Source organism: Nyctereutes procyonoides, unplaced genomic scaffold (genome assembly GCF_905146905.1).
Source record: "Nyctereutes procyonoides isolate TBG_1078 unplaced genomic scaffold, NYPRO_anot_genome, whole genome shotgun sequence".
Lineage (NCBI taxonomy): Eukaryota > Metazoa > Chordata > Mammalia > Carnivora > Canidae > Nyctereutes > Nyctereutes procyonoides.
In genome coordinates, this window is record NW_026575147.1 from 20,260,377 (window position 1) to 20,271,986 (window position 11,610).

An 11,610-nucleotide genomic window follows, 5' to 3' on the forward strand; every position below is an offset into this window, starting at 1 on the left:
GGAAAACAAATTGCCTTCCTCGATTCCCCAAAAACTAGCCACTTTAAAAAATGTCCTCCCCTCCCTAAAACCGCCCCCACATAGGCAGGGTTTTTGTTTTGGGCAAACCTCCTCCTAGGGAAGGGAAAGGAAGGGAGGTGGTAAAACCTGTTTGGAGGTAAGGTTACCTCCCTTCCACACCTCCCACCTCCTTGGAGGCAAGAGCAACAACAGTGAGACACAGAAAAAGGATACAGAAGGGCTTAGGAGCTGGGACAACCAGCTCCCGGAGAGCTGCAAGTGTTTAAGGGAGCCAGGAAGACCTGTGAAGATGGGAACCACACAAGAGGCAGGAGAGAAGACATTAGATCTTGGGTAAGTAAGATCTGGCTTATTTGGTTGGAAACAAGCAATGAGTAGTCTTGAGGGACTTTCTTACCATCTAGCTCTGACCAGGGCAAATCTTGGCTTCCTGGAAGAGACATGACTATGAAAGAATGAATTTGCAGAGAAGGGTTAGGGTGGCTTTAGGTAGGAAAAGGGGACCTGGGGATTTCAGGAAAATTCCCTATTGTTTTTATTTTTTTAAAAAAATATTTTATTTATTTATTCATGAGAATACACAGAGAGGAGAGAGAGAGAGGCAGAGACACAGGCAGAGGGAGAAGCAGGCTCCATGCAGGGAGGCTGACGACTCAATCCAGGGTCTCCAGGATCACACCCTGGGCTGCAGGCGGCGCTAAACCGCTGAGCCACGGGGGCTGCCCTCCCTATTGTTTTTAAAGGAAGTTTCTCTATTTTGTGTCTGATAAAGTTGTGCCTACTGTCTGTTTTCTAACACCCACTCCCCAGAATGGCCCTCAGGAAAGCTGACCCAGAAGGGAATTTAGGTACCCTTCTCGACAAATCCCTCTTCCTCCTTACCTTCTTCCTCCACCCCTCCACCTCTGCCATGGATTCCCCTGGCCACTCCCAGTGTGGTGGAGGAAAGGCAGGCCTGACAAGGTGCCGTCTTCCCCAACTTTGCCTGGTGATAGCTGGGCAGGTCTGTCAGGTTCCAGCCAATGTAACGTGGAATAGCTGTACTCACTCCATGTAGGTGGAGCAACACCATAGACACAAATAGGATTAGCCTTACATTCCATCTTTCCTCTGCTCCTAAACCCCACAGTAGGATTCATCTGCCTTCAGGAAGTAGTGGATGTGGTAGAAGTATCAGGAGACAAGAGACCTGACGTCTTTTTTCAGGCCTGTGCTCTGCCCTATACCTTAATTATCATCCATTACAGTGTCTCTCCTATCTGTGATCCAGTCCCTTTAAGACTGCCCCATTTGTCTCCTGATCATTCTGCCCCCCACCCCCTGCCCTGGGACTCTTAGGGCCATGGAGGATGCCGAATCCCGGAAGCCAGCAGGATCCCTGAGATTTGGGGAACTGGAGCTGAGGGAGGAGTGGCAGGATGAAGACTTCCCCAGGTGAGGATTGTGAGGGATACTTATGAATGGAGGGCAGGGGTGATAAATTAGGACTTGAAGGAAGGAGGGGGAAAAAGAAGGCAGAGTCCATAAGATAAAATTGTGGTGGGGAGGGGTGCCTGGGTGGCTCAGTCAGTTAAGTGCCTGACTCTTGGTTTTGGCTCAGGTCACGATCTCAGGGTCTTGGAATGGAGGGCTGCCTTGGGTTCTGGTCAGCAGGGAGTCCGCCTCCCCTCTCCACCTCTCTCTTCCTCTGCCCCCCTGCCTCCACCTACCCTACTGCCCCCACACACACACACACACTCCTGCACTCTTTCTCTCTTTCGAATAAATAAATCTTTAAAAAAAAAAAACAACACATGACAGGGCAAGAGGATTGATAAATTGATACCTGGCTTAATGCATTTAACCTGCATTTCTGTCTCCCTTGTAATCTTTCCCCTCTAGATTTCTTCCTGAAGAAGCAGATCCCTCTGAAGATCCTGACAATCCTGAGAGAGATTCACAGGCAGGTAGGTAAATTAGAATCTAGGCCTCAAGTTTTTTTTTTAATTAATTAATTAATTAATTTATGATAGTCACAGAGAGAGAGAGAGAGGCAGAGACACAGGCAGAGGGAGAAGCAGGCTCCATGCACCGGGAGCCCGATGTGGGATTCGATCCCGGGTCTCCAGGATCGTGCCCTGGGCCAAAGGCAGGCGCCAAACCGCTGCGCCACCCAGGGATCCCATAGGCCTCAAGTTTTTTATTGTAAGCCAGTGAAGGGCTGTGCCACCCTCACCCCTTTTTGGTTCCACTGCCCTTTTTTTTTTTTTTTTAAGATTTTATTTATTTGTTCATGAGAGACACAGAGAGAGAGAGAGAGAGAGAGAGAGAGGCAGAGTCACCGGCAGAGGGAGAAGCAGGCTCCGTGCAGGGAACCCGATGTGGGACTCAATCCCGGGACTGCAGTATCACGCCCTGGGTGGAAGGCAGGCACCAAACCGCTGAGCCACCCAGGGATCCCTCCACTGCTCTTTTCCTAAATATTCCCTGTGTAAGTTCTTCTTTAGAATTTGCCCCATAGGGTGCCTGGGTGGCTCAGTTGGTTGTGTCTGCCTTCTGCTCAGGTCATGATGCTGGGGTCCTGGGATCGAGCCCCACATCGGGCTCTCTACTCAGCAAGGAGCCTGCTTCTCCCTCTCCCTCTCTGTCCTCCCCCCCTACTCGTTCTCTCTATCTCAAGTAGGTAAATAAAATATTTTTTTAATTAAAAAAATAATAATTCGCCCCATAGAGGTGCCTGGGTGGCTCAATTGGTTAAGCATCCACCTTCAGCTCAGGTCGTGATCCCAGGGTCCTGGGATCGAGTCCAGCATCAGGGGGGTGTCCCCGCTCAGCAGGAAGTCTGCTTCTCCCCTTCCCTCTCCCCCTCAGTCTCTTTCTCCCTTAGTTTCTCTCTCTCTCTTAAATAAATAAATAAAATTTTAAAAATTGACCCTATATCATCACTACCATTTGCAGGTATTCCAACCTCCCCTGCCAACACACTCATACTTTTTCTATTCTTTTCTCCTCTCTCCCAACTCTAGGTACTCCCAGCACTTTAGCCCTGTGTGGCCCACGCCCCATGCGTAAACGTCTTTCTGCCCCAGAGTTGAGACTGAATCTGACTAAGGGGACTGGAGGCGATGGAACTTGTCCCACTCACTCCGTACCTTCCTCTCCTGATGGCAGTTCTGACCTGGAAGTGGATGAATTGGAGACACCTTCAGACTCGGAGCAGCTGGACAGTGGACATGAATTTGAATGGGAAGGTGGGAAAGAAACCTGAGGCCTGAGCTGGTAAAAGCAGAAGCTAGATTTAAAGAAGCTCAGGGTGGATTTAAGGAGACTAAAGTTAGAAACAAGGTGGGGTCCAAGTGGTAAAGTTAGCAAAATTAATTTCCTCAAAATGGAAAGGTAGAGCCTGTAGATCCAACGTGAGAGTAGTCAATAGAGGGGTGGGGAGGTGCCAAAAACAAACAAATTTTCCTTTGTTTATTAAGGAAAATTTTATTGAGTGCTACATGCTATTACTGAATGAGAACCAAGTTATAAAGAAGAATAAGATAGTCCTACCCTCAGGGAGTTCCCTGTTTAATAAGAAATTAACACATATACAAATAAGTATGGTTAAAGGTGACGGTCTACATATGTATAGGGTATGGTCAGCAGTGATAAGGACAAGGTCAGTTCCTGCTGAGAGGTGTTAGGAAACACTTTACAGAAGAGGTGATTCTGAGCTGGTCTTTATCAGGTAGCTGGGAGGCATCATAGGTAGAAGAAACAACTTGGGTAGGAACATGGCATGTTGAAGCATCATGGTACTTCCGACACCAAATGTATGGGTTTTACCCACACCAACCAATTCTCCACTTCTCCAGACATCAACAGGGTATCCTACAGTTCATCTGTGACATTTGACTGGACATAGTACAGACCCCACAAGTTAAGGGCTCACTCACAAGATTTCCCTCAAATTCAGACACTAGTCACATGTCCAAGTTGTCATCTAAGCTTCTGAATCAGAGTGCTATGTTAAGTTTGCAGGAGTCAAATTGTGGAGGTCCTTGCCACCATACTGAGGAGTTCAGAGTTTATCCTGTAGCCAGTGAGACGTCACTGAATAATGTTGGTTTTTTTTAAAGATTTTATTTATTTATTCATGAGAGACATAGAGAGAAAGAGAGAGGCAGAGACACAGGCAGAGGGAGAAGCAGGCTCCCGTTAGGGAGCCTGATGTGCGACTTGATCCCGGGACTCTTGGATCACGCCCCAAGCCTAAGGCAGGCTCTAAACTGCTGAGCCACCCAGGGATCCCTGAATAATGGTTTTAATCAAGGAGTAACATCAGATTTAATGGCTCTAAAGAGGTTGGAAACAACCTAAAGGTCCGTCAGTTGAATGTTAATTCTAATATGGTACGTCCATGCAATGGAATACTAAATATTAAGCAAACTTTCTTTTTAAGTTTTTATTTTTTTTAAAGATTTTATTTATTCATGAGAGACAGAGAGAGGCAGAGACATAGGCAGATGGAGAAGCAGGCTCCCCTCAGGGCGCCTAATGTGGTACTACATCCCATGACCTCGATCATGACCTGAGTGATAGGCAGACATTCAACCACTGAGCCAGTCAGGCACCCCAAGATTTTATTTTTTAAGTAATCCCTACATCCAACAGGCGGCTCACGACCCCAAGATCAAAGATCAGAATTGCATGTTCCACCAACTGAGCCAGCCAGGTGCCCCTAGAAAACCATTTTTTAAGATGAGGCAGCTGTTTCCATTGCTATGGAAGGATCATGCAAAATTAGCAGGTATAGTATTACCATTTGAGTAAGAAAGGGTAGAAAACAAAGCTTGCTCTAGCTGTGGGGTAGAAAGTGGAATGGAGTAAACAGACTAGAGGCAGGGAAGCCAGCTAGGAGGCTAGAATGAAGTCCAGGTTTGAAATACTAAGAACCTGAATCAGGACAGTAGTAGTAGAAAGAATGATAAGACAATATAATGGCAATAGATAGAAGAAGATCTGGGGTCCAGTTGGCTTGAGGCATGACAGAGAAGAAAATTTTGAATGACACCAGTTTTCTTTCTCAGCCAGCTAGATGGATGGACTCATTCATCAAGAAAGGAAATATGAGAGGCACCTGGTGGGGTTCAGTCAGGTGGCTGCCTTTGGCTCAGGTGGTGATCTCAGGGTCCTGGGATGTAGCCCTGCCTTGGACTCCCCTGCTTGCTGCTCCCCTCTGCCTGCCACTCCCCTTGATTGTGCTCTCTCTCCTTGGCAAAGAAAGAAAACGAAAGAAAGGAAGGAAATATAGGAGAGATGAAGAAAAGAATGAGTTTGAGTTACAATAGTGTCTGGTGGCTTGGAGATGACAGAAAGACACAACTAGAGATGTCCACTCTAAGCATTTAGGGACATGGGTCTGGGGTCAGGAGAGACATCTAAGTTAGAGGAGCAAATCTGGAATCATCACCTTACTGGTGGTTATTGAAGACCTGGGAACAAATGAGCTCACCCAAGGAAAAGCATGGAAAGAAAGAAAGAATCCAGAAGAAAACTAATACTAGCCAGGGCCATAGACCTACCATAGTGCAGGGTTACCTCAAGGCCAGTATCTAGTGAAAAAGTGAGGATCTTGAGTTCCAGGAAGGGGAAACTAGCAAGGCACTGGATTACTTGGACAAACTAGGGCTGGAGTCCTGGAAAAAAACTAAGGAATGAGACGTTAGAGTACTCAACTCCCAGACCCCGACAAAGTTAGAAAATCCTGAAGGTGTGTACTGTGCCTTATTGATCATCTTCCATCCCTCTCCTTCAGATGACCTACCCCGGGCAGAGGGGCTGGGGGCCAGTGAGGCAGTGGAAAGGCTGGGCCGGGCTTGTATGCGGGATGTGGCTGGAGAAGATGGTCGTCACTGGAGGGTGTTCCGAACAGGACAGAGGGAGCAGCGAGTGGACATGACTGTCATTGAACACTATAAGAAAGTCCTCTCTCATGGAGGTAATGGCTAGCATAACAGTGGGGTAACAACTGTGACTTCTAAAATAAAATGCAAAAATAAATAAATCAATAAATAAAATGCAAAAGCTGGAAACTCAGTTCCCAGGTTCAAAATCCTTTCTGTAACTTCCAGAGACCCTGAGAGTCCCTCAGCCCAAACAGATGTACCGTCTGTCATATATAGTTGCTGCCTGAATGAATTTTCCCCTTGTCCTCCAGGTTACCATGGTGAGGGCCTCAATGCTGTCATCGTCTTTGCTTCCTGTTACCTCCCCAGCAGCAGCATCCCCAACTATACCTATGTCATGGAGCACCTTTTCAGGTGAGGTGGCAGCCCTGAAAGACTCCAATAGGGATGTTAGGGAGGGAAAAGTGAAAAAGGCCCCTCCTGCACCATCAGCAGCTGACTGTAGAGTCTACAGTAATGTCCCTCTCATTCCCCACAACCCCAAGCATGTACCTTCCTTGACAGCTCTGTCTCCTCCAGGTATATGGTGGGAACTCTGGAGCTTCTGGTAGCTGAAAATTACCTGCTCGTGCACTTGAGTGGAGGCACAAGTAGGGCCCAGGTCCCGCCTCTGGGCTGGATGCGCCAGTGTTACCACACTCTGGACCGGCGGTGAGCTGCAAGGACAGCAGGGCTGCAGCTCCCTCTGCACCTTCTCTTTCCCTCTTTCTGTTCTTTCCTCTTCCCTTTAGTCCCTTCCTCTTTCTCTGGTCCCTCTACCACCCTTTCGAGGCCTCTCATGTCTTCTGTACTCTCAGAGTCAGGGAAATCTGGTTTCAGATCTTGCCTCAATCATTTACCTCCTGTATCATTTACCTTGGACAAGTCACTGAACATTGCTGGGACTCTGTTTCCTTCTCTGCAAACTGGCAACAATAATCCCTTTGCCACTGGGCATGTATGAAAATCCAGTAAATTGGTGTGGCCTATTGCCTGGCACATAGAAGGTCCTCCTTCCTTTTCTCACCTCTCATGATTTAGCTTACCTCCCAGGCAGCCATGGTCTGCTTCACTTTGCCTTCATCCCTGACCCATATGGCTTTGTGTTCCGCAATGTTCCTTCTCCCTTTTTCTTTCCCACTTATTCCTTTTGCTCACTTTTCTTCCTCATTCTTTTTTGTTTCTCCTCACTGGTCTTCCTCCATGTGGAGTTTTATCCATTGTCCCAGTCATGGGAGGCCTGGGAAAGGGGGAATAGCCAAGAACTTATATGAGAGTAGGGTACAGGAGGGAGATGGTGCAAAGGGATTCTGACAAGGGAGTTGCCTGAAAATGAGGAGCATGAAAGACTAAACATGATGGGTGGAGCTCAGATTACAAGCCAAGGAGTGGGGACTAGACCAACTGCCAGAGAAATCTAGAAACTTGGAGAAGTGAAGGAAGTTAAAGCACAGACAATAGCTCCACCTAATCTTCTGACATGAAGATGGAAAAAGAAAAAAAATATGGAAGAAGAAAAGAATGATATCATTCCTATTCTTCAGGCTCCGGAAAAACCTGCGTGCCCTGGTGGTTGTCCATGCCACGTGGTATGTGAAGGCATTCCTGGCACTGCTTCGGCCCTTCATCAGGTACCAGCTCTGGGGACAAGGACCTACCTTTCCCCATTTTCAAAATCAAGATTAAGCAGCTCTGGCCTCACTGTGGCTCTTTCTAGCCCTAACCATGCTCTACTTGTCACGTTTCCCTTCATAAGGATCTCCAGGAACCCTCTTCCCAGTACAACACACAACTTGGTTTATCCTCTCTTTTCAGTTCCAAGTTTACACGAAAGATCCGTTTTCTGAACAGCCTGGGAGAGCTGGCCCAACTCATCTCCTTGGATCAGGTTCACATTCCTGAAGCTGTCAGACAGTGAGTCCCGAGACTAAGTTTGGGGTGGGATGTATAAAGCCAGTTCCTACTTTCTTAATGCTTTGGGAGAGATGCAGAGGAACTCAAAGATAGAGGCCCTGCTTCCAGATGCTTTGATGTATCTGGGGAAACTGCACCCACCCAGAGAAGGTAAGGCCTGTATCAAACAAGAACAAATGAAAAAATTATAAGTGCTGAGGCATCAGAGAATAAAGGAATATTCACAGCACAGAATTTAGAGATTGAGATGAGCCATGGAAATCCAGAAGGGCAGTAAAGAGGAGAAAGTACTCAGTGGGGTGGTACTAGGGGACAAAGAAGCCTGATCACCACCAGCTCAAGCACCCAATCTTCTGCCTCTTAACAGTTCTCTGCCTTCTCTCCCCAAATCAGTGAGTAAAACCCAGGTCCTGCTCCTGTGCCACATTTTTATCATTCTCTCCTAGGCTGGACCGGGTCTCCATGGCTCAGGAGGGACATAGCAGGCCTTAGAACCAAGCAAAAGAAACTGATCTGCCTGGACCCTAACCCTGAAACATCTGGGCTCTTCCCTAAAGTAAAGCATCCTCCACCCCAGTACCACCAGACCTTCACATCTCACTGGGGTTTCATTCCTCTCATGACCTTGCCTTCAAAGCAGGACTCCAACGGTCCAGAAGGTGACCTGCAGGCTGACCAGCATCTCAGCTGTAGGGGCACATGTAGTGGCATCTTGTGTGGGAGAGGGCCAGGCTATGGCTCTCAGTCCTGCTTCAGCCTCAGCCCTTTGGCCCAGATACCTGCATCTCTGAGTGTCATTGTCCTCCCCTGTGAATGAAGGTGCCCAGACCCTCTTGCCCTGGGGCACTCTACCAGTCTGTGAAACTCCGCCAGAGGGGAGGGGAGGGCAGGGCTCGACTGACCGCAGCCAGCCTGTCGTTTGGGAACCAAGACTCACTCCCTAAATCTTGGAAGAGCTGCCCTTTCCTTCTCTGTCACGTCTGCTAGCGTGAACCTGGGAAGGGATGCTTTTCAAACTTGTCCTTTTGTCCTCTTTAGCAAATTCAGATCTATAGCGGTTAATAAACTGCCCTGCTCGATTTCAGCTCCGCTCCGACGAGATGCACTGTTAGCCCAGGGGCTCCGTGTTGTGGCCGCAGTGGTTCCTGGGCTGGAGAGCTGGGCCCTGGGGCGGCTCCGACAGGGCCTGGGGGAGGGGCGTGGCGCGCGCGGGACTCCCTCCCTCCCTCCCTCCGCGGGCCGCGGTTCAAACGCCCCGCCCGGGTCGACAGCGGCCGCGAGGAAGAGGAGTAGGAGCCCGGCCTCCCTCACTGGCCTCCGTCTCAGCGGCACACCGCCCGGCCCCATGGTCCCCGCCGCCGGCGCGTTTCTCTGGGTCCTGCTGCTGAGTCTGGGGCCCCGGGCGGCGGGGGCCCAGGGCTTGACCTCCACCGAGACGCAGCGGGTCCGCTTCGGGGTCCCCATGTCCCGCAACTACCGGACCACCCTCCGGAGCGGCGGGCCCAAGAGGATGAAAGTCACAATGGAGGATGAGGATGATGTCGGGGCCAGTGTCGACCGCCTGGCCGGCCCGGCTGCCGCGGAGCTCCTGGCCTCCACAGTGGCCACAGGCGTCAGCAAGTCGATAGTGTCGTCGTCGGAGGAGGATGAGTCTTTGGAAGAGGGGGTTGTGATTAACGCCAGAAGGAATAACATCACCGGAAAAGCTTTCAGCAGGACAACGAGGATGCCCAGCTCCAGGTTTAAAGCAAACACCCAGGAGCCTGAGATCAGGCTGTCTACAGACGTGCCGGCCAACACCTGGCAGCCCACTGGGGACGTGGCTCACCCCGACAGTACCATGAGCCGGTGGTCCACGGGGGGGTCCACCCCAAACCGCTGGTTACCGGCCTCGCACACGGCCATGCCGCCTCCCGAGGACGTGCACCTGGTCCTGATGCCCTGGGGCCCGTGGCACTGCCACTGCAGGTCAGGTACCATGAGTCGGACCCGGGCGGGAAAGCTGCACGGCCTTTCAGGGCGCCTTCGAGTTGGGGCGCTGAGCCAGCTCCGCACGGAGCACCGGCCTTGTACCTATCAGAAATGTCCCTGCAATCGGCTTCGGGAGGAGTGCCCTCTGGACGCCGATCTCTGCTCTGACAGCAGCTGCACCTCTCAGACCACCACCACCAGCAGCACCACCACCACCAGCAGCACCACCCCCCCCAGCACCACCGCCACTTCCCTGCCCCCCCTCAGCTCTAGGATCAGACCCACCCCCTTCCTTTTCTTTGGCCCCAGCCCCAGCCCCAGTCCAGCCCTTGCTTTTTGGAGACGAGTCAGGATCGGGCTGGAGGATATTTGGAACAGTCTGTCTTCAGTGTTCACAGAGATGCAACCAGTAAGTGTTTGGTGATAGCCAGGATCTGTGTTGATGAAAAGTCCTGATATCCAAAATCCTGTTACTAAACCAGCCAGTGTGTTGCATCAAGTATTGTATGCTCACTTGATTCATAATATACTGGTTATTCACATTGTTAGCCATTGATTCCACTTATTCTTTAAGCAACTACTGGTTATTAATGGGCAACAACTATTATTAATCATGAGAGGGTTATTGACCAAATTGTGATTATAGATGTAACAATTCTTGATGCAGATAATAGGAAGGTATTAATAGTTCTCAGCTTATTAATGCAGTTTAATAGTAAGAGCCAATGTTTGAGGTGCACTTTACCTGGATCAATCCTCACAATGCTGTGAGGCACTATCTCCACTTTACAGATGAAAGAATGGGGTTTAAAAAGCCAGTAAATGCCAGTCATGACAGGATTGTTTGACACTAATGCCGATGCCCCTAACCACCACTATCCCAAAGAGCTCCTGGGGTTATTTCCAGCAACTTAAGAATTTTCTCCAGGAAGGATAGTCCTCTGCTTTACCAAATGAACTACCAAAAGTTCTGATTGATTTGATAAAATACTCTCAATTGACAGGATTTCAGGACCTTTGGGGGGGAGGGAAGGACAATAAAATAGTATACGTGGTCAGTCATTTTGCCAGTTTTTGTCTTTCTCCTTGGGTATCCAATACCATTATTTCAATATGAAAAAGCAGCAGCAATAGGGGGCAGTAGCGTTGAGGGAATGAGCGCTTCTGGGGAGAGGGAAATGAAGCAAGGAAGGGAAAAGAATATAGATGTAGTTATAATATTTCCCCTTTTTCTCTATTTTTGTTTCCTTACCCAGATAGAGAGAAACCGCAGGTAATGGCCACTTCATCCACAAGAGAAGGTGTCAGCATCTCAACCTTTCCACCCCTTTCAATCCCAGCACCCACTGGATATTTTTAGTACAGAAAAACAAAACTAGAAAAAATTGTTTGGTCTTGCGTCTTTTTACAGAGGTATCTGAGGGTGGAGACCAGAAATCTTTTGAACCTTAAAACTGGGGATGGACACCTGGGTGGCTCAGCAGTTGAGTGCCTGCCTTTGACTCGGCATAATCCTGGAGTCCCAGGATGGAGTCCCACATCAGGCTTCCTGCATGGAGCCTGCTTCTCCCTCTGCCTATGTCTCTGCCTCTCTCTCTGTGTCTCTCATTAAAAAAAAAAAAAAAAAAAAAAAAAAAAAAAAAGAATGAACCTTAAAACTGAACTGTGTGGCCAGCAACATTGGGCCTGATCCCTTCCTTTATCCCCCAGCATATTTTATCCACCCCCAGGATAAAATATAAGATAAAATGTTGATGTTGCTCCTCTTCCTCATTTCCAAAGTTGTTTCTAA

At 49.0% G+C, this 11,610-nt stretch overlaps 2 protein-coding genes across 2 annotated transcripts; both read left to right on the plus strand.

The window, feature by feature from the left end:
- The first annotated feature begins 145 nt into the window (after positions 1 to 145).
- BNIPL (BCL2 interacting protein like) lies at positions 146 to 8,931 on the plus strand. The gene is given in 11 exon segments (XM_055312106.1): positions 146 to 354; positions 1,360 to 1,455; positions 1,903 to 1,967; positions 3,027 to 3,251; positions 5,804 to 5,986; positions 6,206 to 6,308; positions 6,474 to 6,605; positions 7,478 to 7,564; positions 7,749 to 7,847; positions 8,294 to 8,301; positions 8,304 to 8,931. Coding segments are annotated over 11 exon segments (1,068 nt in total). The 5' UTR covers positions 146 to 310; the 3' UTR covers positions 8,330 to 8,931.
- A 141-nt stretch (positions 8,932 to 9,072) lies between these two features.
- On the plus strand, positions 9,073 to 11,423 carry CUNH1orf56 (chromosome unknown C1orf56 homolog). Its single transcript, XM_055312108.1, has 2 exons — positions 9,073 to 10,227; positions 11,075 to 11,423. The coding sequence occupies exons 1-2, from the start codon at positions 9,193 to 9,195 to the stop codon at positions 11,093 to 11,095; spliced, it is 1,056 nt and encodes a 351-aa protein (XP_055168083.1). The 5' UTR covers positions 9,073 to 9,192; the 3' UTR covers positions 11,096 to 11,423.
- Positions 11,424 to 11,610: the final 187 nt, after the last annotated feature.

Excerpts from the sequence above, each read along its gene's own strand:
- CUNH1orf56 (XM_055312108.1), top strand. The coding sequence starts at position 9,193 with ATGGTCCCCGCCGCCGGCGCGTTTCTCTGGGTCCTGCTGCTGAGTCTG. Across the intron at positions 10,228-11,074 it reads TGTTCACAGAGATGCAACCA|ATAGAGAGAAACCGCAGGTA; the intron begins GTAAGTGTTTGG and ends TTCCTTACCCAG.